This window comes from Diospyros lotus, chromosome 15 (genome assembly GCF_014633365.1).
Source record: "Diospyros lotus cultivar Yz01 chromosome 15, ASM1463336v1, whole genome shotgun sequence".
Lineage (NCBI taxonomy): Eukaryota > Viridiplantae > Streptophyta > Magnoliopsida > Ericales > Ebenaceae > Diospyros > Diospyros lotus.
Window position 1 is genome coordinate 9490042 of NC_068352.1, and position 24325 is coordinate 9514366.

The window sequence follows — 24325 nt, forward strand, 5'->3', positions numbered from 1 at the left end:
ATTTTCGTTTTTTGTACCCATCAGTTTCCAGTAATAAAATTCAGCATTTTCAGTGTGAGAATTGTATCCTCGCAAAACACACTAAGAGTTCTCATCCGAATCACCTCTATAAACCCTCAAAACCGTTTCATTTGATTCATAATGATGTGTGGGGGCCAGCTAGGGTTCCTAATCTCACTAACACTAGATGGTTCATAACATTCATAGATTGCCATACTAGGGTTAGCTGGGTATTTCTAATGAAGGACAAATCCGAAGCCTACTCTTTATTCAAAAGTTTTCACCAAATGGTCCAAAATGACTTTTAATCAGCTATACACATCTTGCGGACTGATAATGGCCGAGAATACTTTTCTAATGACTTCAATCAATACCTCCTCGAGCATGGTATTATTCAGCAAAGCTCTTGTCCATACAACCCTCAACAAAATGGGGTAGCAGAACGAAAGAACCGTCACCTACTTGAGACAGCCAGGGCTTTGATGTTTACAAAATCAGTTCCCTATACTTATTGGGGGGAGGTGGTTCTCACTGCAACCTACCTCATTAACCAACTTCCTTTTAAAGTTCTAAAATTTCAAACACCCTTGGATGTCCTTCTTGAGAACTTTCCCCATCATACCAGAGTCTTGAACTCTCTTCCTCCTAAGATTTTCGGCTGCACTGTCTTCGTACATCAAAATCATCAACCTCAGTCAAAATTGGATCCTAAAGCCTTCAAGTGCATCTTTATTGGATACTCTCCAACACAACAAGGATATAAATGTTATCATTCTCCTACAAGAAAATTCATTGTCACCTGTGATGTCTCATTTGTCGAGCATCAATCATATTTCCAAAATAACCCCAAAGAGGTTGACTATCATTGCAATCCAGTCAGTCTCATACCTACTACTCTACCTAATCTTTTGCCTATTACAGTTGATGGTTTTAGGTCTGATATCTCTAGCCTACACCATCAAGGGGGAGAGAAAGAAAGCATTATAGTTCCAGCAGCAGATCAACCACCATTAAAAGTGTATTCACGCAAACCGTGCGATCCTCAGCATACCAAACCATCTGAAGCACCGGTGGTAAGTCCAGAAAACAAAAATTCAAGTGATGTTGAAGTCCCAAATAGAGTGGAGCATGAAGAAAATAATCCAGGTGATCTTGAACTTCCAATTGCCCTAAGGAAAGGTGTGAGATCCTGCACACAACACCCCATCTCTAATTTTTTGGGGTATTCAAAGTTGTCTCCAAAATTCAAATTGTTCACTACGAACTTGGATAATATAACTATTCCAAGGGATATATATCATGCCTTACAGGATGATAGATGGAATGCAGCAGTTCTGGAAGAAATGCGGGCTTTGAAAAAAAATGGAACCTGGGAAGTTGTGGACTTACCAGATGGCAAAAATACAGTGGGCAACAAATGGATATTTACTGTAAAATACAAAGCTGATGGAAGTATTAATAGATTCAAGGCTAGACTTGTAGCTCAAGGATTCCCTCAAACTCAAGGATTGGACTATGAGGAAACGTTTGCACCTGTGGCTAAGCTAAATACTATCCAGGTATTGTTATCCTTGGCAGCCAACCTCGACTGGAAATTACATCAACTGGATGTAAAAAATGCATTCTTAAATGGTAAGCTAGAAGAAGAAATATACTTGAGAATACCCCCGGGCTTTGAAGAAAATTATGCTAAAGGCAAGGTGTGCAGGTTGAAAAAATCATTGTATGGCCTCAAACAATCTCCTAGGGTTTGGTTCAAAAGATTCAGTGATATATTACATCAACTAGGATACTAGCAGGAACAAGCAAATCATACTCTCTTTACAAAGATAGAAAGTAATGGCAGAAGAACGGTGTTAATAGTGTATGTTGATGACATTATCATCACTGGTGATAACCGCCATGAGATAGAGAAATTGAAGCAACAACGTAGAGAAGCATTTGAAGTAAAAGATTTGGGAGAATTGAGATATTTCTTGGGCTTGGAAGTGGCGAGAAGTAAGGAAGGTATATTTATAACTCAGAGAAAATACACCTTAGATCTTTTAAAGGAAACATGAAAACTAGGGTGTAAACCTGCCAGCACTCCTCTAGAGCCAAATTGGAAGAATAAAGAAGGAAAGGAAGAGCATCCAGTTGATAAAGGAATGTACCAACGCTTAGTAGGGAAATTTATTTATTTATCTCATACAAGGCCAGACATTGCCTATGCTGTGAGTGTTATTAGCCAATATATGCATCTCCCTACTTAGAGACATCTAGAAACAGCTTATCACATCCTCAGGTATCTCAAAGGAACACCTAGAAAAGGGTTATTCTTTAAGAAAAATCAGGATAGAAGTATTTGTGGTTTTGCTGATTCTGATTGGGCAAGATCTATTGAGGATAGTAGATCAACATCAGGGTATTGTACCAAGCTATGGGGGAACTTGGTAACTTGGAGAAGCAAGAAACAATAGGTAGTTGCTCGAAGTAGTGCCAAGGCTGAATATCGTGCAATTGCTCAAAGTATTTGTGAGATAATATGGATAGAATGGTTAATGAAAGACCTATCTATGCCAGTATCATCTCCTAAATTTCTTTATAGTGACAGCAAATCGGCCATCAGTATTGTGAATAATCCAGTGCAACACGATCGAATAAAGCATGTTAGAATCGATAGACACTTTGTCAAGCAAGAAATGAACAAAGAGACATAAGACTCACATATGTACCAACAGAAAATCAAGAAGCTGATATATTGACCAAAGCCATGCAAAAACAGGGATTTGAAATACTGAGAGGCAAGCTGGGAATGATTGACATCTATCCACTAGCTTGAGGGGGAGTGTTGGAAGATAAAGAGGAGATGGGCTCTAGATAAAGGCTATCAACAACAAAACTAATATGTAAATTAGTGTTTAAATATTGTAAAATCTATTCCTAGAAAATAGGAGATAAGTAGGAGTTGTTCTTGGAGATTATTTAGGAGATTTATTATATATATATTTCCTTAGACTATTGAAGCAATATACAGTGGAATCAATTATTGTTCCATACGAATTTCAGCAGTATTTCATCTTTGAATGGCAACAGATATTTCTTGTTATTTATTGATGATTCTTTAGGATGTGTTGGGTTTATTTCTTGAAAAAAAAATCTGAGGTTCTAATGGAATTTAAAAAATTTAAAGCTATGGTTGAGAAGCAAGCTGGCTGCCAACTGAAAATTCTCAGATCTAATAATGGGTTAGAGTATTTCTCAAGAGAGTTCAAGAATTTTTGTGATAAGGAAGGGATACAACATCAATTGATTGTTCCCTACACTCCTCAACAAAATGGAGTGAAAGGAAAAACAGATCAGTGATGGAAATGGCTAGATGTCTGCTATATGAGAAGGACCTTCCCAAGCAGTTTTGGTATGAGGCTATAAATACGTCAGTCTATCTATTGAATATACTACCAACTAGAGTCTTGAGTGGAAAAACTCCCTGTCATAACCCAAGATTACATAGAAGGGCATTATAGTAATAGACTTAGCAAGTTGTTAGGAGATATTTTGTAATGTTGTTATAGCACATAGATGTTATTTTTGTTAGAGGAAGCCTATAAAAGGCTGTTGGTAGGGGAAGGGAAAAAGCATGTTGAATGATAATTGAAATTTTAATTTCTCTCTCTACAATTTTTCTCTCTTTCTCTCTCTCTCTCTCTCTCTCTCTCTCTCTCCACTGTCCCATTCCTTCTCTCCCTAATTCTATTCAATCTCCCTCTTCAATTCTTCTCTATTTCTTCTCCAGAATTCCTTCCAATTACTTCTAAGACCCTAGCTAAACCCTAGGGTCATGACAAATGGTATTAGAGAAGTCCATCCTTGGCTGTGGTTTTGATTCAAGTTCCGACGGTGATTATCGGTGAGTTCCTACGGTGATTATCGGCTGTTGATACGCTACGTTGTGAAACTCAAAGTGTTGCCGACTTCTGGAGGCGACTTCGAAGGATGGTATCTAGTTAGTGATTTTCATACCCGACCATGATAGTGGAGGTGAGATATGGCCACGATTCTCGGTAACCCAGGCGAACTCAAGGAGTGCGGTGGTCTTCTAGCCCGTGGTCGGTGATTGGGTGAGAAGGAGTCGGTGGGAGGCGATTGTTGAATCCATAGCAATCGTGAGCAGAGCCGATTCCGGCCAGCGGCAACAGAGACGGGGTGTTGGAAGTCGGGTGCAGAAGTACCGAGCTGATAGCAAGTCCATTGGTGTTAACGCGAAGGGCCAGGAGACTCGCTACCAGAACAGAAGCCTGGTACAAGAGTTTCGTTGTAGTTGGTGACGCGGACGAGGAAGGTGTCGCGGCCATTATCAATCGCGACCAGTCAATAGGCAGCACCAGAGGAAGGATTCAAGGCGAGTCCAGCAATCCGGGCGAACGGTTTTGGACTTCCGATTCTGCTTACCGATGATGATTGCTGTCAGGTGATTCCTCGCAAGTAGATAGCGAACAGTGTAGGGGCTCAGCTGATCGATTTGGATTGAGGAGACGAAGGTGCCAATTCCGACGAGGAGGGATGACGTGAAGTGGGAATAGGTCTGGGTCTTGGCTAAGAAGCCCAGCAATTTCAGTATCTGATTCCAGCAAGGTTCAGAGCAGCTGGGAGTGGATTTTTGAAGACGAATTTGGATGGGTGATTCTGGGTTGTGACTTGCGGTGCTCCTTTGCGGTAATTCTGATCCGACTTCATTAAGGTAGATCATAATGGAGCAGTAATTTCAAGCGGAGGATTCCAATCGAAATTCTATACTGTGAGCAAAGGGAAGCAAAGGTTAATTTTGGCTTTGAATTTTGGTTTAATTTGTTTGAAGAATAGTGGTATGTATTGGTCTTCTAAGTGTCATGTCCGTGAGATGTCGACCATGGGAAGCAGGGCACACATGAGACAAATGGGGTCTCAATTGCAGCAGAATGATGCTGCATTTTCAGTAGTTAATTTTCATGTAAGAGAGCAGCCTCAATTGGAGCCGAAGGATGCTGCATTTCAATGCAATGTCCTGCTCGTGAAGCCTTGGGAAGTAGCGCACGAAGGAGTCCAATGGAGTCTCAATTGCAGCAGAAGAATGCTTCATTTTCAGCTGAAATGGAGCCTCAATGGCAGCCAAAGGAGGCTACATTTTCAGTTGGCAGCAACAAGGACAAAGGAACAAGCAATGGGATTCATGAAGAGTGCAAGGAATTCGGTTGAATGTTCCGCGAGAAGTTGCAAGAGTTTGCAATGATACTATCTAAGGAGTATCATTATAGTTTTCCCGCCAAATACTTTGATGACTATCATGGAAGTTTTAACAAGGAGGAGTTTCTTAAAATGGAGAAGCTGAAGGAGAAGACAAGAAGGTGGGAAACTGATTCATCATTGACTTCCGAGTATGTGCTTGGGTATTTTGAATTAAGCAACGATATCAAGAAGGATGTTGGCAGCATCAGAGATGATATTGGTGATGGATTACATCCTGCAAAGGGAATCTGTAATGAACAGATTGATAGGGCAGCCAATGCAGATGGATCATCTGATATTGCTGAAAAAGAAGTCCAAATAGAGAGGAATTGCAGCCTACAAAAGGGAAAACAAGTTGCTGAATTACTTGCAGGGAATCCAGAGATTATAATTGAAACTGTAGTCATCATTAAAGATGTTCTAGGTGATAATCGAGGAGGTCCAAACCAAGAAATGATTGGGGAAGTCAATCAGAAAACAAGACTGATGGGAGCTAGCAAGAAATTGGGAGACTTGGACATGAATTTGGCCACAGCTGCTTTGCTACCAGCTTTGCAACAATGGAAAGAGCTAATACCTCGTCAGAACTGGCAGTTAAAAAATGAAGGATTATTAAAGGAAGCGGAGGATTTAGTTAATAAGCAAGCTATAAATCGTGTGGGAAAAGATGAAAGGATGAAGTGCATATGGCAGCCGTTGAGAAATCATTGGCAAGGATTAAGGTGGATATTGTTGAAACAGAGCAAGGCCATGGGATGAATGGGAATAGAGTAGAGCTTGCTATGGAGGTAGGTATGTCATCCTTCCTCGTATTGGATGGGGGGATTGAGTGTAATTGGATAGCCATTGCAAGATTTGGGTGCATCAGACTTAAACTTGATAAAGTTTCTTCTGTTGGAGTCTTGCGCCAATTTAGTCTTGGAATTAATCTTGAGAACCTACACATGAAGAAGAAGAAGCCTAGAAGAAGAAAGAAGGAAAGGGGCATGACTGGGATTGAGAAAGCTGGAATTGGTTAATAACAGTGACCAATTGTTGAAGTTCTTAGGGACAAGAACTCTCTCAAGGGGAGGGGAATTGTCATAACCCAAGATTCTATAGAAGGGCATTATAGTAATAGATTTAGCAAGTTGTTAGGAGATATTTTGTAATGTTGTTACAGCAAATGAATGTTATTTTTGTTAGAGGAAGCCTATAAAAGGCTGTTGGTAGGGAAGGGAAAAAGCATGTTGAATGATAATTGAAATTTTAATTTCTCTCTCTACAATTTCTCTCTCTTTCTCTCTCTCTCTCTCTCTCTCGTTCTCCACTTTCCCATTCCTTCTCTCCCTAATTCTATTCAATCTCCCTCTTCAATTCTTCTCTATTTCTTCCCCAAAATTCCTTCCAATTACTTCTAAGACCCTAGCTAAACCCTAGGGTCATGACACTCCCTTTGAAGAATGGTATGGATTCAAGCCCTCAGTGAATTACCTTAGAGTATTTGGTTGTGTGTTATGCTCATGTTCCAAAACAAAAAAGGGGATAAGTTAGATAAAAAATCTGAAATGGGCATCTTCTTGGGATATAGTACCACCACCAAAGGTTATAGAATTTTCAGTTTGAAAATTGAAAAAATCATTATCAGTAGAAATGTCAAATTTGATGAGCTCTCCAAGTGGAATTGGAATAAAATGAAAGTTGAAGCCTCAAAGAAGATTTTGAATTGGGCAAATATATCCCAAGAACAAGATGTCACAACAGAAGAAGAGAATTCTGATATGGTTGATGATGCTCCAATTAGAGGAACTTGAACTCTCAAAGAAATTTATGAAAGATGTCATATGGCTTCACTTGAACCTGCTAGCTATGTTGAAGCTGCAAGTAATGCTGATTGGGGACTTGCAATGCAGGAGGAGATGGGTATGATTGAAAAGAATGAGACATGGAGCTTAGTAGACAGACCTGAAGATCAAAAGGTAATAGGTGTTAAGTGCGTTTATAGAACCAAACTCAATCCAGATGGTTCTCTGAACAAACTAAAGGCCAGACTTGTAGTGAAGGGTTATTTTCAGCAGTTTGGTACGGATTTCACTGACACTTTTGCTCCAGTTGGAAGACATGATACAGCAAGGCTTTTGGTGGCACTAGCAGCGAAATTGGGTTGGAAAATTTACCATTTAGATGTCAAATCTGCATTTCTAAATGGACTTCTTGAAGAAAATGTTTATGTTGAACAACCTGAAGGCTTTCAAGTTGTTGGAAGTGAAGAAAAAGTTTATAAGCTACACAGCCTTATCTGGGCTTGAATAGGTGTCAGATTCTCAAATTTGACAGTATAGTCTTAAGGGATCGAGAACGATAGTGAAGAGATAATCGGGAAAGAGAGAAAGAGAGAGATCAGAATTTGAGAAGAGATACAGGGAAACTGATTTCCAAATTCATTCAACATATTCCTTTAGGCGCTCTTGATCAGTTATATATATTGATCATGCTAGCTTTGGCACCAAGAATAGTTGGGCCGCGCCCATGTGCACCTACACGTGGTTACAACCCGTGCCTGGGTGTGCTTCACGCACTCTTGCATGCTGGGACATTTTGCCAGCTATGCTTAATGGTCATTTACATTCTAGTAGCCCAAATACACCCTTATTTACTAATCAGCTAGCTACCGTAACAACAGGCTCCTAGAGCCTTGTACAGCAGAATTGACTCCTATTTTCTGCAACAAGGGTTCAACAGAAGTGAAAGTGAAGCAACTCTCTATGTGAAAAGGGCTGGAAGTGAAGTGGAACTCATTGTTTCTTTATCTGTTGATGATCTCTTGATCACAGGTGGTGATTTAAACTCCTTGAATCAATTCAAGTTGAGTATGGAAAAGGAATTTGAGATGTTTGACCTAGGTGAAATGAAGTATTTTTTGGGAATGGAGATGGATCAAAATGAAGTTGGTATATTCCTTTGTCAAAGAAAATATGCCTGGGAAATTCTAAAGAAGTTCCATATGGAGAGATCAAAGCCTGTGAGTACTCCTTTAGTAGTAAATGAGAAGTTGACCAAGAATGATAATGGAAGCAAATCAGATGCTTCAATCTACAGAAGCTTAATTGGAAGTTTATTGTATTTGTCAGCTACAAGACCTGATGTTATGTATCCAGCAAGTTTGCTCTCTAGGTTCATGCATTCTCCTAGCCAATTTCATCTCGGTGCAGCCAAAAGAGTGTTGAGATACATCAGGGGTACAACTGATTATGGTGTATGGTATTTGAAGAATGAAAGTAAGCAGTATTAGGGTTATGCAGATAGTGACTGGGCTGGAAGTTTAGAAGATTCAAAGAGTACATCAGGCTATGTTTTTTTCATTTGGCAGTGGTGTATTCTCCTGGAATTCACAAAAGCAAGAAGTAGTGACCCAATCCTCAGCTGAAGCTGAGTATATTTCTGCTGCCAGTGCAGCAAATCAAGCAATATGGTTAAGAAATATTCTGTCAGAATTGGGACAAAATTTAAATGAAGCAACTGTGATGTGGGTGGACAACAAGTCAGCCATTGCCATGACAAAGAATCCAGTTCAGCATGGGAGAACAAAGCACATAAATGTCAAGTTTAATGCTATTAGAGAAGCTGCAAAACTTGGCGAAATTAAGTTGGCTCATTGCTCTTCAGAAAATCAGATTGCTGATATAATGACTAAAGTGTTGCCCAAAGCTTCCTAGCTGTTAATGGAGAAGAGTATGATAGTTTTTTATTGTTCTATCGGATTTCTTCACCATGCAGTATCCAATAGTAAGTACCCTTTTGCAATGCTTGGCTGCATCGAATTATCAGCCAAGACATTACAAGGGAATTATCTGTCTCCCATTTTCGAGCACTGATATCATCAGAAGTAGGCTTCTTACCTTTCACTCCAGTGATATAATCTTCCAATCCCCTTGCCTTGATGAACAGCTTGCAGGAGCATGACCATGCCAGGTAGTTGCTTCCATCCAGCTTCACCGGGCTTATCAAAAGAGATGGATTATCAGCAGGCATTGCTGCTTTGACTTCTTCACAGAATTCTGTGTTGCCTGTTACACCAGTGGACCGAACCTCTTCTTGCGACATTCTACTCAGATTGTGCCTCCCTAGGTCTAGCCTAATTGTGGCTTTGATACCATGTTAGAATATTAGGCAATTAGACTAGAATGAAATGGTAGGAGACTGCCTACCTCACGGCTCCTCCTCTTATTTATATAAACTAGAAGATGTGTGTAGGAATTCTCGAAGTTCTCATGCATTCACAGCGTAGAATTACAATCATATTTAAGGTGAGTCTTGACACCTTTATAAGGACACTATCAATCTATCTTCCAAGGAAACTAGCTATTAAGGAAACATATACAATTAGGAAACTAACTAATTAGGCAACTAATTAATACAGAAAAACAACAACTGTACATTCCATATCTACATTAGGAAACATAATCTTCTGTATTCAATGGTGAGCCAATTAGCTGAGTAAGTCTTCTATTTCCAATATTCCAACAATACAGAATAGGAATCGTAAAAAATGGAAACTGTGTACATGGAAATTATATATTCTACAGCATACATACAGAACATAAAAGCTGTCTATCAAAGGGCTGTATTTCCCAATGCTTGCCCAGTAAATCTGCTGCCATAATTTCCTGTCATTTTTCGACCTTCCCATTATTAGTTCCAACTGTACTCCTGTGATTCTCGAACAATAACTTTCATTATGTAAGGGTAGTCAGTGTAATTTTTGAAACATGATGGTATGATCTGTTTCTTCAGACTAAATCTCTGGCATAGTCAATATAATTTATTCAAAAGAAAAATAAAATTAGAATTGAAGCAGCAAAGTTGATGCCTTGGTGCTTCTGACTAAGGATCTTTATTTGTTGGGAAAAGTCAATGAGAATGTTATTTACATTGCATTATTATGATAATTATTTCATTCTTGACTTCAACACCTATATCCATTTGGTTGTTTTTTTAGGGTTATCTTGCTCAAGTACTTGGCTTTGAGTACCAGCTCTCTGTAATTGCAATAGATGCTTGTTCTCATCATGGAAGAATTACAGATGCTCGGGCTGAGCGAATCAAAAAACATTATGCTGCTAAGATGCGTAATTCTAAGTATGTGAAGGAATCAACTAAAGTTGAAACATCTCTTGTTCTGTTTTTTATATATTTTTTTCCTCGGGTAACTGAAGTTGCACATTGTCAAAGTGAGTGGCAGCTAGATTCTATTTTTCTCATGCTAGCCACAACATGGTTTATGCTACCTCAACCATGATAGTTATCCTAACTGTTCTGTTACAAACCCATTTTCTGGGAAATTCACACAGATTATCTATACTATTGAACCATGCACCCACGTGCTAAAATATGAACTTTATTTGCATACAATTATAATTCTTGAATAGGCTACCTTCTACCTCTTAGGGTTTTTGTTTTTTTTTTTTTCTCTCCCCATTTGATCAATCATGATCTGGATGTCTACTAACCACATCAGTTAGTTGTGACAATTTGACATGTTAGATTTTATCATATGCTTAACTTGTGCAAAGCTAGGGTTTAAGTTGCAAGCTGTCCTGTAAAATCATTTGTTCACTGTCATCTAAGTGTCCAATATCTCTGATGCAATTTGTGTATGCCTTGCACTTTTTGACTGTACTTGTTCTTTTGCTAGATTGGAAGAGACAAACTTAAGCATACCTAAGACAGTCACATGCCGAGTACTGTCCACTGACATGTTGAAAGCACTGAGTTACGCCTTACTGCAAAAAGATGACATTGAACATTCAGATCTGGATAGACAACTTGCACGTGAACAACCTCGAGCATTTTCTAACAGCAAAGTTCCTTCTTCTTCTTTTTCTGAAGGTAGTAAGTCTTCATTGCTTCTTGTTGGACTTCATGCCTGTGGAGATCTATCAGTCACAATGCTTAGGTGAGCATCAACATATACTAGCCTCTGTTTTCTTTTTAATGTTTATATTGTCACTCGCTCCTGGAGTGTTTTACACTATCACATAATAGATAGTATCGATCCAGTATGACATGTTCAAGGCATTTATGAATTTTCTGGAAAGATCAGTACAAAGAGTAAAGACTTGGAGTGTGTTTTAGTTCACTAAAGTTGAGGATAATTTATAGAAAAAGACGAGATGAAGGAATAAGGTGTTAGGAAAAGAGATTAGAGATGCAGAGTAGATTTATTTTAAATGAAAACCCTAATTATAGGGAATCACATTGATTGGTTCTTAAGAAGAATAACGTAGTTTCAAGGTTTATGTTCTAGCATTTGTGTCTTGAGATGTAAACTCCAACAAATGGCTTAAAGCCAGCATCTGTTTTTTGGTTGACAATATATTCTAAACAGGATCGTGAAGGTGGACAATTCTAGAGAAATGAAATTAAGGTTTGTGTGGATGCATGTACAGTGGCACTGACATGGCAAACATGGAAGCTCCACATGACATGATAGTTCTCCCTAAGTACAAGTAGATAACACAAGATCCTCCAGATGACTGTTAAATTCCTGTTTATTTTCCCGAGTATCATGACTCAAGTCATATGAGGTGATTCATAAGACACTTGCCTAAAAGAGTGAGGGAGGGACTTGTCCTAAAAGCTGCTGTGCTACCTGCTGAAGAGCCACTTAGCTTACTTAGCAGGAATTACACCTCTGCAGCTAGTAAGCGTATTAAAAGCTATATCAGTCACCTCATCCATTTTGTCCTATCTATTGGCCGAGGAATGGTGTTCCTTATTTCTATCACTGTCAGTGCACCTTAGGCTAATGTACTGAAGACGCTAGGAGAATTTGGTAGAGAGGGAAGGAGTGAGGGAGGGACTTCTTCTCCTAAAAGCTGCTCTGCTACGTGCTGAAGAACCACTCAGCTTACTCAGTAACATATAGTGCCTCCAAAAGTTTTAGCATTGATTTGTAATGATTTGAAATAGAACAGAAATGATTATGTTGATCATTTTGGTCCCAGCATTTTTGTTATAATGTGGTAATTATGTTTTATCATTATTCTTTAGTTATGACAAAGCCCTATAGTTTTGCTGTAATTTTCCTATTGCATGGTCGTTTTATTATGGGGAAGAACTTGCTTATACTTTTTGGCCCAATTTAAGGGATTATTCTTTTGTCAGGACCTTTTTGGAGTGCAGTGAAGTTAAAGCAGTGATTAGCATTGGTTGTTGTTACAATTTGCTGTCTGAGGAAGGGGCCAATACTGGTGATTCCCAGTGTGGCTTTCCAATGAGTAAAGGTGTTAAACATGCTGGTTTTTTACTCGGGAAAAACTTGCGTGATCTTGCCTGTCAGGTACAAGCAAGCCATGTATTCCTTCCAGATTAATATGTTTACTCCCTGGTATTATCTATCTTATTGAGAGAATATTTTCTGAAGCGCCCAAGCACTTATTGTTCAACTCGGCATTCTTTTTTGGATTAATTTTTGGGCCACAATTTATCTCCAAGGAAACTCATTTATCAATCTTTTGGCTATGGTATACACTTAAAGTTGTTTTCTTGTTCAGAGTGCAGAAAGATGGAAAGACTTGGGATCAGATGCTGGTCTTCATAATTTTGAGTTGCATTCTTTACGTGCTGCCTTCCAAATGGTATTTTTTTTTTTTTGTTGGTTCACATTTCTTAATCTTTCTAGAACTTTTGTGTGTGTGTGTGGTTTGTTTGTTTCTACTCATTTTATTTAGTTTCACTAATCAGTTCAGTATCTTGAAGGTTCTTCTTCGATATTATCCAGAAATTTTGATAACTAGTCCTGCAATTGGGCGTCAAGGGAAAGCATTGCGTCGTCGACAAAATCGTAGGACCCTAGAGTCTTATCTGCAGCATGAAAACATAAGGTCCTCTGATTCATCATCTGGGAAAAACTTTAAAGAAGGAAATTGTCTTACCATTAACTCTGCTGAAGCAGGAATACCCAAGAAGAAAGGTAATTCACTTTGAATCTTTATTGGACCATTTAATAATTTTATATAGATGTTTGGCTGTAACAGACACATCCACACATGCTTCCCTTCCCTTTCCTTCCCCTGCATATTAGGAAAAAAGCAGTAGATCTTGTATGTGTCTTACAAACTGCAGGCTGGAATGAGTGAGCAGTTTGCTTTTAAGTAGGACTGGGCTCAGTTTGATGCCTCCCAGCTTAAAAAAGTTTTGTTGGATTCATTTAGATTGCAGATCCTAATATATGACGGTTGCTGCGGGATGATTATTCTTGGGCCAGATTACTGGTTCTGGTACTTGCTATTCTACTCTTAACATATTGTGGCACTTCTGGTTCTGTAGGCTCAGCCTTCAGCACTGATGCCTTGTTTCATGGTTTTCCTCCTAATGGAAATGCTGAAATTGAAGAGGCTAAACATGTTGATAAATATTTGCTTTTCGAGAATTTCTGCCAGTCTGGAGTGCGGCGACTCGGTCTCCATCATCTGAAGGAAATCAATTTGGCTGGATTATGGAAGGAGACAGAGCCTTTTGTTGTAAGTTCTCTTACCTATTTCCATTTCCTTTTCCCTTAAATTATATATATGCAACCATTTTGCTTTGCTTGTGACACTGTGAATTACCAAATTTTTGTTCCTTTAAATTCTCAATGTTTTTGTTAGTTTTGATGAATTTGTTGGACTAGATGCTGATTCTGGCTTGCATAGGAGAGGATAGGAAGTTTTCAAGTTTATGAGATCTTGTTTCTGATAGGCCGCCGGTGCACCGAACCTATCAAAGACGCATCAAGCAGCCGAAGGCATGAAGATGGGAGTAGGGGGCGGTCCACACATGCAGGTGTAACAACCAGCATGTGCGCATGGGGGTAGAGTTGTAATTCACACTGCTGAGGGAATAATTAGCATGTGAATCGGGAATTCAGTTAGAGTGGGGTCCGGGAGTGGTATAAGTAGGAAGGGAGGAGGGAGAGTGAGGTAGCTGAATTTTGATAGTGATTTGGGAGAGTTAGGGCCTCTCGAATGCCCTGTTTCATTCTTGTTTTGCTGCTGTAAAGAATTGGAACTATTGATAGTGAATTGGTTTTTTGGAATTCAATTGGGTTCCTATCAATTTGGTATCAGAGCCATTCCGAACCTGATGGTGAATTTGACGGAGAGAGTGGGTGAGTTGGAGTCGAAGATGGAAGGCGTACAAAGGGGAGTTGACGACATTAGAGGGAACGTCCAGACGGTGGAGCGCAATGTAGCGGTGATGCTTGAACAGTTTGCTTTCTTGCGAACGAAGCGGGATGAACTGGAGCGGGAGAGAAAGAACAAGTCCAAGGAGTGAGAAGGACCTTCGGAATTCACCATGGATTCCGAAGTAACTCCTGGGGTGGTGGGGGGTTGCGACTCAGAGAGGGGTATCGGGGGTGGGTATCGGTCGGACTTACGTGGGAGACGACTGGAGATGCCCATTTTCGAAGGAGAAAATCCGGATGAGTGGATCTTTCGAGCTGAAAGGTATTTTGCTGTCAACCAACTAATGGACGAGGAGAAGATAGAATCTGCAGCCCTATGTTTCGAAGCAGCAGCACTGTCTTGGTTCCAATGGGAGACAAGGCGAAGAGGAATTCGGAACTGGGAAGGCCTGAAGCAAGGAATTCTGGGCCGGTTTCGCCCCACTCAGGAGGGGTTGCTAGAGGAGCGTTTCTTGGTTCTTCGGCAGGAGGGGTCGGTGAAGGAGTATCACTTGAAGTTTGAGACCATGGCCACGGCAGTGCCTGATGTTCCTGAGGCATTTTTGGAAGGCCAATTCCTCAACGGCCTCACCCCAGAGATAAGAGCTGAGATCAGGGTGTTACAACCGCGGGGGCTCGATCGAATTATGGTCATGGCCCAGAACATTGAGGACAAGAACGTAGCTCTTCAGAATTGCCATCGGGCAACCGGACCAACCAGGAGCGGGTATTCCACAGCAACCGCGATTGCAGGTCAGATGTCACTGGTTCCAGCAAAAAGTTTGGGTTCCTCCCAAAAGTCTGTAAATCAGCCAGGCCTTAGGATTCACCTCGCTGGTAATGGGGGAAACTTTCATTTCAAGAAGCTTAGTGAGGCTGAGTGGAAGGCAAGGCGGGAGAAGGGCCTTTGCTTCCGCTGCGATGAGAAATACTCAATTGGCCATAGGTGCAAGCACAAAGAGCTTCAAGTGTTGATGATCTATGACGAAGAAATAGGCGAGGCTGCGGCAGAAGAAGAAGAAGTGCAGGGGGGCGATAAAGGGTTGGAATATGGGGGAGAGGTGATTGAATTATCCATGAATTTTGTGGTGGGATTAACTACACCTCAAACGATGAAGCTAAGGGGACTCATAGAAGGGCAGCCAGTGGTTGTTCTGGTGGATGGCGGTGCAACTCACAACTTCATCGCATCCGAATTGGTGCAACGCTTGAGTTTGTCGAGGACAGAGACGACTGGGTATGGGATGATAATGGGAACTGGGTTGGCTATACAGGGAGCAAGAGTGTGCAAGGGGGTGAAACTGACACTGGATAACCTACAGATAGTGGAAGATTTTCTTCCCCTTGAGTTAGGAAGTTTTGATGTCATTCTTAGCATGAAGTGGCTGGCTTCGGTGGGGAAGATGAGAGTGGATTGGAGGAATCTGACCATGAAGTTTCCAGTGGGAGGAATGGCAGTGACATTGCAGGGTGATCCTAGCTTAAGTAAGACATTAGTCTCCCTAAAAGCTATGATGAAGGCATTTAAAGAGAATGGGGAGGGAGTGCTGCTGGAAATTGGAGAGGTGGCTGCCGAATGCAAGGTGGGACTGCCTCGAAGCTTGGAGGAATTATTGGCTGAGTTTGGAGGAGTTTTTTCCAACCCGGAGGGACTGCCACCTACCAGAAATAAAGATCATGCCATCAATCTCCTACCCGACACTTCCCCGGTTAGTGTTCGACCTTACCGTTACCCATATCTTCAAAAGAATGAGATTGAAAAGATGGTACGTGAGATGTTGGCAGCTGGTATTATTAAACCAAGTGTTAGCCCTTTTTCTAGCCCGGTGTTGCTTGTTAAAAAGAAGGATGGGGGATGGAGGTTTTGTGCAGATTACCGGGCTCTCAACAAGGTAACAGTTCCAGACAAGTTTCCTATTCCAGTCATTGATGAATTGCTGGATGAACTACATGGCGCGAAGGTTTTTTCAAAATTGGATCTCAAATTTGGTTACCACCAGATTCGAGTCAAGGCTGGAGACGAACCAAAGACCGCATTTCGAACACATGAGGGCCACTATGAATTCCTCGTCATGCCTTTCGGATTGACGAATGCCCCGGCCACCTTCCAATCTTTAATGAATGATGTATTCAGGGAGTATTTGCGTCGGTTTGTGTTAGTATTTTTTTGATGATATTTTAATTTATAGCCAAAATTTTGACCAACATTTGCAGCACTTGCGTTGTGTGCTCAAGGTGCTGGCTGCAAATCAGTTGTATGCCAACAAGAAGAAATGTTCCTTTGGGCAGTTGGAGGTCGAATATCTGGGCCATATCATCTCCCAGCAAGGCGTGTCGGCTGATCGTTGCAAGGTGCAAGCCATGTTGGACTGGCCTGCGCCTACTACCTTGAAGGAATTGCGGGGATTCCTTGGTCTTACGGGTTACTATAGGAGGTTTGTAAAGGATTATGGCAAGTTGGCTTGGCCCCTCACCGAGAAATTAAAGAAGAACAATTTTCGTTGGGATGGAGAGGCTGAACGAGCATTCCAGCAGCTCAAAACAGCAATGGTGTCGTTGCCAGTTCTTGCACTACCGGACTTCGATCAACCCTTCATAATTGAGTCCGATGCTTCAGGGCATGGGTTAGGGGCGGTGTTGATGCAGAATCTTAGACCGATTGCATACTATAGCCATGCTCTTAAACCATCGGAGAGGAACAATTCGGCTTACGAAAGGGAGCTGATGGCCATGGTGTTTGCAGTCCAGAAATGGAGACATTATCTCTGGGGAAGGAAGTTCATAGTAAGAACAGACCAAAAAAGCTTAAAGTTTTTGTTTGAGCAGTGAATGGTGTGGATTATCAAAAATGGATGCTGAAATTGATGGGCTTTCATTTTGAGATACACTACCGGTCGGGGTTGGAAAACAAGGCTGCAGATGGCCTTTCGAGAATTAATCAACCAGCATCTCTATTCGCATTAACGATTCCAAAGGTGGTGCAACTCGATCAGCTGGTCCAAGAGGTGGCGAAAGATGCTTCTTTACAGGACATCATACAAAAGTTACGGGCGGATCCTGCTTACAACTCGGATTTTCAGCTGGTGGGTAACCAGCTCCTCTATAAAGGGCGGCTGTTCCTGCCTAAGGGTTCTTCCCTAATTCCTTTGGTGCTCCATGAGGGTCATAATGGTAGTGTAGGAGGTCATTCCGGGTTCCTAAAGACATATAAACGAATTGCAGCGAGTGTTTACTGGGTGGGTATGAAGCGGGACATACGCTACCATGTGGGAAAGTGTCACATTTGCCAGCAACATAAGTATGAGGCTTTAACCCCAGGGGGTCTTTTACAGCCTCTTCCGGTTCCTAGCCAGATTTGGAATGATATAGCTATGGATTTTATTAAGGGGTTGCCGAGATCGGGCCATATGAATTCTATACTTGTGGTTGTAGATAGGCTCAGCAAATATGGCCACTTTATTGGTCTCAAACACCCATTTACAGCAGGAGTAGTGGCTGGTATTTTCGTAAAAGTAGTGCGGCTGCACGGTATGCCTCGGACTATTGTTTTGGATCGAGACAAGGTGTTTATGAGTCGTTTTTGGGAGGAGTTGTTTCGACTTCAAGGTACTAAGTTCAATCGTAGTACGGCCTACCACCCGCAAACGGACGGGCAAACAGAGGTCCTCAACCGGACCCTAGAGACTTACTTGCGCTGTTTTGCATCAGCAAGACCTATGGGGTGGTATGTGTGGCTGCCATGGGCTGAATTGTGGTATAATACATCATACCACACTGCTTCAAAGGTTACTCCCTTCCAAGCTGTTTATGGGAGGGAACCACCAACCTTGATCAGGTTTGACAAGGGCTCAACGCAGGTATCTGCAGTAGAAGAACAACTGTTGGAGCGAGATTTAGCATTGGAAGAGCTCAAAGACCAGCTAGTATGCGCTTAAGCAATCATGAAAAGGGGGGCTGACCGGAGAAGACGGGATGTGCAGTTTATGGTTGGTGACTTTGTCTACTTGAAACTAAGGCCGTATAGAAGGAAGTCCCTAGCTGCCCGCCCTAATGAGAAGCTGGCTCCTAGGTACTGTGGGCCATTTGAAATTGAACAGAGGGTGGGACTGATGGCTTATAAACTTAAATTACCAGCCCACTACCATGTCCACCCGGTTTTCCATGTGTCCCAGTTGAGAGAGGCCAAGGGTGAGGTGGGCGCAAGGGCGCAAATTCCCCTCCAATTGCAGGCTGACTTAGAACTGAAGGTTGAGCCAGAGGCAGTGTTGGGAGTTTGGCCTGGGAAGGGTTCTAACTTATGAGGGTTGGATATTTTGATCCAGTGGAAAGGTTTACCACCGTTAGAGGCAACTTGGGAGCCCTACAACATGATTCAGCAACAGTTTCTAGCTTTTCACCTTGAGGACAAGGTGAAAGTCCGAGAGGGGAGTAATGATAGGCCGTCGGTGCACCGAACCTATCAAAGACGCATCAAGCAGCCGAAGGCATGAAGATGAGAGTAGGGGGCGGTTCGCACATGCAAGTGTAACAACCAGCATGTGCGCATGGGGGTAGAGTTGTAATTCACACTGTTGAGGGAATAATCAGCATGTGAATGAGGAATTCAGTTAGAGTGGGGTCCGGGAGTGGTATAAGTAGGAAGGGAGGAGGGAGAGTGAGGTAGCTGAATTTTGATAGTGATTTGGGAGAGTTAGGGCCTCTCGAATGCCCTGTTTCATTCTTGTTTTGCTGCTGTAAAGAATTGGAACTATTGATAGTGGATTGTTTTTTTGGAATTCAATCGGGTTCCTATCGGTTTCTTTCCAAACCCTGCCACAAGCCCAAGGAAAAAAGATGCGATCTACTTGATTTGTCCTGTAAGATGATAATAATCATCCAATGCTTGGCATTTTATGCTATCCTAGAAAATGTTGTACCTGGGTACAAGATTTCATTCTTTTCCTGTCAGCCAATAATTGCCAGATGCAAAGGGTGCGACTGTTTGCATGTCACAATAGGAAACCAGTAACGGTGCCCTCTGCAATGTATTACATGTTCTGATTCCATCGCTGCTGTGGCAGCTGTGGAGGACGGGGGGGGGGGGGGGGGGGGGGGTTACAAATAAGTTGAGTCATGGTATATTTAAATGAAAGGTATCAACAGCTAATGCTCATCTAGCAAAAAGAAAAAGAAGAAAAGAAATCAACAACTGAAGCATCATAGCAGAATTTCCTAACAGTTGAATGATACCCCACATTTGATAGGATCTCATGTGAGGCAGTGATTACCTTTAATATTCAGTATTCAGGGACTTTCCAGGGAGTTGAAGGAGAGATTAGAACAGAAAATAAAAAAGAAAACTGTGAAGAGATCGGAAAAGAGAGGAAATGCGAGAAAGTGAATTAAATTTTCATTTATTTTCCATTCTTTTACAAGACCAGGTCTCTTATTCCTTCTCCTAACCGACATGGGTAAAGTGGTAATTGTTAGATTATAACAAAATTGCGCATGCTCTCCTAACAGCTTCTGTAAGATCCACTTATTACAAAACAGCGACTCTTCACCTCTTTCACCATTTGATTCTTCTTTAATCCCCTCCTGTCTTCAATCCGGAAGTCTTGCCAGTGCCCTCCTCTGTCTTTGGCTCCTCCTTCTGCCCTGCCCCTCTCTGGTAGTGGCCTGCTCTTTAGCTTGCTGCAAGTGGATCGCCTGCCACATGCTATCATCATTCGTTTTTGATTGATCCTTGTTCTTTTGGGAACAGAATTCCAGAAGGATAGTTGCCAATCATTGGGCATGAAAAACCCACATCAATCACTGTCAAATAGGTTTGATCGTGGACAGAAATAAAATTAAGATGTCTGAGCACCAAATGATACTAAATTTGGTCCAAACCAATGACTAACACTTTTGGAGTACTGTTGATGAACCAAAATGGGCCGATTGGCCCCTAGGATTTGGTAATGCTGACATCTCTGAATTAAGTGATTGGCTTATAAATAAGTTCACAAATAAAAATTTAACATACCCACTCACTTGGTCTAAGGTGGCCTGGACTTGCTTGCTCAACTCTAGCGGATGGTACTCCTCTGGGATTCACACAACTCACCAAGTTGAGTTAGTGGTCAACTTCCAACACTTATAATGCTGAGGAAGGATTCCAATGCTTCCTTACATTTGGTGCTACCTGGTCTTGTGGTTTGGTCTCAAGAAACTGGTGGGTTTGTTGCAGGTGTGCCAGTCCTCCCCAAGGTACTCAACCATGACTAGTTACAAGAGAGAGACTAAAGGGTATCCAGGTGTGGACCAATTCTACCACGTCAGTCTAGAACCTTTCTCTAACCACCTAGGAGATCCTTCTAATCTCTCCCCAGATCCTACTGGATGATCTAGCACTCCCACCCTGGATTTCTTGAGGAGTTTGCTATGACCTCTCTTATGTTGCCCAACAGATACAGAAAAATGGAGAGTTCATTCACCTTCTTAACCTAGTTGACACTGCGCTGGAATTTTCTTTCTGACCTCCTCTGGACAGCTGTTGTCCCTTTCCACGCAATAACGTGTAATGGCGGCTCTATACCAATGGTTCGTGGTAATTCATTGTCTTACACCAACTTGGGGAACTAAGACAACTAGTAACCAGATTTGTGGTGCACTCTAAAGATTCATTCGAGTCTGTTGCCTGCTGTAAATTCGGTAATTATCAGGTGGATGGCTGGTTTCTATGCCTTTTCTATTGATTGTATCTGTTGGGTGTGTAGATTATAGCATGCATTATCCCTTTTTCGTTGAGCAATACCATGTTTCACAGTTGTAGCATTTGCTTTGTGAGGCATCTGTTCAGTAATTTTTTTTTTGTTGAGTTGTATGATTATTCTCTTGGAACTACTGAAAAATATTTTATGTCATTTTGATGCAGGAGCTCATAGGGCCTTTTTGGTCTCTTCGGGCTGCACTGGGGCCTGTTTCAGAAACACTTCTTCTGCTCGATAGATTATTGTTCCTCCAGGAACAAGGCAATGCCATGGAAGCAGTAATGTTGCCTGTTTTTGATCCGAAATTGTCACCTAGGAATGTAGCGTTAATTGCTAAGAAAATTTGAAAGGAGCTTTATATAATGAGTTGTTTGATCTGAAAACAAAAAGGGACCCAGACTTTACCTCAGGAATCCATTTGGGTGTTATGATTATTGCAACTTTGTGGTTGACTACATGTCTTGGGCATTGTTAGCAATCTCTATTATATGAAATTAGGACAGAAGTAAGTTTGTGTTTTTTACTAAGATAATGTTACTTTTAAATAATATTACCTAATATTACTAAAAAGAGTAATGAAGTTGCCATGCAACATGCCACACGAGTAGAATTGTTCGTGTTGGTTAGGAAGAAAAATGCCCTAGGAGTGCTTTTCATGTTGTGAAAGAAATGCTTTTACTAAGTTTTTACAATAAAAGAAGAAATGCTCTTTTTTTTTGGTTGGTAGAATACGACGACTAAATTTATGTTTTAGAAATAGTTTGGTAGAGTCCTGGCGAGGAGGTGAGGAATAAGGTTTGTAATAGCAAGAGGGGTTAACAATTGTCTGATTGAAGTATGGCTCAATCCATTGTTCAGGAGAGCAAAAAGGGTGCCTTGAGTCTCAGAAGGCTTGAGGAGTCTTCAGGGGCCTTGCTCCTCGATAACTCAAGTCTTTGGTTGTCTAGTCTTTGAATGGGTCTACAACACACAAATAGTTAAAAGACACATAAGGAGCTCCCCCACACGGGCTCTTTGTTGCCTACATTAGGTGATGCCATGGTATAGAATAAAGTATGTGTGTATGTATACTGTATGAGTTTTCGGGTGAGTATCTTCATATGAGAGTCTCCTGGTAGGTTTGGAGTGTGATGTGTATGAGTCTTCGGGCTCTAGACCTGGGTCCTCTCCCTTCTTATTTGGCGCATACCCGAGGTTACTTATAGGCACTAATGGTGGGGGCCATGTGACATGTGGCATGCTAATTTGCCTTGGAAGACTCTTTGAGCAAGGAAGTTGCGAATGAGGCTGGAGGGCCTAAAGGTGTCTTTAGGGATGGAATGCCTTGAAGAGTATCCTATTGATGGGTTTTCTCAAAAACTCTTTAGAGTCATCAGGTAGTTTGGGCCCGAAAGACTCTTCGGATGAGTCTTGGGCTTAGCTGAGCTTAAGGTCCTGGTTGGCCCGGAGACTCCGAAGTGTCTCCGAAAGATTCTTGCCTAGAAGATTCTTCGAGGTCATTCAGGTCTTCGATTTTCTCAGATACTTTTGGGATTTTTTGTAGATTTTTGGTTGTAATTTTTTTGGGGCATCCCATAACAATAGCTTTATACTCTTGCCTTTGGCTGCAAGACAAAGGAAAGAGTATAATGTCTCTAGCTACTCGATGCCCCGAAGACTTGGATGTAGGTTGGCTTGGTATGCACATATGATATTCAATAAGAAACTAAGTGTTTAGAAACAGTACCTAATTGCCAATAATTACTTGTGTGAAAGTCATGGGGCTTTACCATCTTGGAGGATACTTGTTCATTTTATGAGTACATGCACATTCAATGTGGCCAGTAGGTAGTATCATTGCCTTCACTGTGTGACTAGGGGGACAGGCATGTCTTGACTTCTAGGGTTGCCTTAGACTCGCAGATTTTGTCGGGGTTTGACGGTTGTCGTCGTGTGCTCTGACTTTTTCGTCACTAAGGAGCCTAAGAATTTGTCTGTCCAGCGCATGCCCTTGCAAAATGTAGGAGAGAAGACACCAAAACCTGTAGAGTCTCCATCAGAAAGGTTTAACCATGGATGGTTGCGAGAGTGTCCATCAGGTGCCTTACTATGGTGTAAGAGTGGAGTACCACCTTATTGCCTATGAACCGATAATTGTACACAGAATTGTAATTGCCTCAAGCAGGAGTTATACGTTTTGTGAGTACCTACGCACCTGCGCACACATATATACAAAGAAAACTTGATTCCCCGATTTGATTGTCTCAGGGGTGTCGGTTTGTCCCAACTTTTGGTGAGTAAAGCAGCTATACATGAAAAATTGCATAAATAAGGGATAAATGCAGAATGAAATGTCTTGTTAAGAAATTAAAGCTTTAAGACTAGTGGGTGCTATTACTACCTGTGCCATGACTAAAGGCATGGGTCATGTTTTGACCTCCTGAGTTGCCTTAGACTCGTAGATCTTATTGAGGTTTTATGGTTGTCGTCACATGCCCCAGCTTTTTCATCACTTATGATGATGTGAATCAGATTGTTAAAGCCTCACAAGATCCGTTAAGCATCTATGGAAGTTCAATGACAAGGTCAAGAACCAAGAAAATGAAGGAAGCATTAAATGGGCTAATTGAACACACCACAAATTTAGATTTTGTTCAAGACTATAATTTGCATAAATTGAGTATTCAAGAAGGTCCATGCTTTGTCAATATTATCCAAGCTTCTTAATGTAATCTGGAGATATCTTTTGAAGAAACAAACAAGGCATTATCAAATTTGCCCAAATTGGTGGATGATTGATTAATTAGATGAATGTTTGACCATTGCCTTTATCATGTTTTTCCACTTTGTTTGTGGCTATATAAGCTAATGTAACCCTATGGGGAATGCATTTTTGAACAATACTAATAGTGAGAGTTTTCTCTTTGATTTTTCAATGAACTATTTTAAACTTATCAAGATTTCATCTTATTGCGTTCATTCTTGACTTATCACTCACAATCCTTCTCTTCTATCTTGAGTGTAGGGTCAACCCTAACCTTTGGTTCTTATCTCTTTATAGATAACGGGTCAAGATCCTTTGTTTTTCTTATTATGAATCTATTTTAGAATGATCCTTTGCAAATGACCCATTTTGAGTGTCAGGTCTCACCTTCTTTTGTGGGATTCGCTTCATTTGGTA

The 24325-nt window shown here is 41.2% G+C and overlaps 1 protein-coding gene across 9 annotated transcripts in view; it reads left to right on the forward strand.

Annotated features, from left to right (window-relative positions):
- The window catches only part of LOC127792047 (uncharacterized), a 73818-nt gene extending 50740 nt beyond the window's left edge, over positions 1 to 23078 (forward strand). For 3 of the 9 annotated variants that reach the window (XM_052322348.1, XM_052322349.1, XM_052322351.1), the window contains 7 exons: positions 10223 to 10362; positions 10919 to 11179; positions 12391 to 12565; positions 12780 to 12863; positions 12970 to 13198; positions 13555 to 13748; positions 21330 to 23078. In XM_052322348.1, the coding sequence (XP_052178308.1) occupies positions 10223 to 10362; positions 10919 to 11179; positions 12391 to 12565; positions 12780 to 12863; positions 12970 to 13198; positions 13555 to 13748; positions 21330 to 21512 (1266 nt within the window). In that variant the 3' untranslated portion in view covers positions 21513 to 23078. Of the gene's footprint in view, positions 1 to 10222; positions 10363 to 10918; positions 11180 to 12390; positions 12566 to 12779; positions 12864 to 12969; positions 13199 to 13439; positions 13506 to 13554; positions 13749 to 21329 lie in introns of those variants that run through there. The other 6 variants (XR_008021057.1, XR_008021056.1, XM_052322347.1 and 3 more) reach the window with 6 other exon arrangements.
- The last annotated feature ends 1247 nt before the right edge of the window (positions 23079 to 24325 follow it).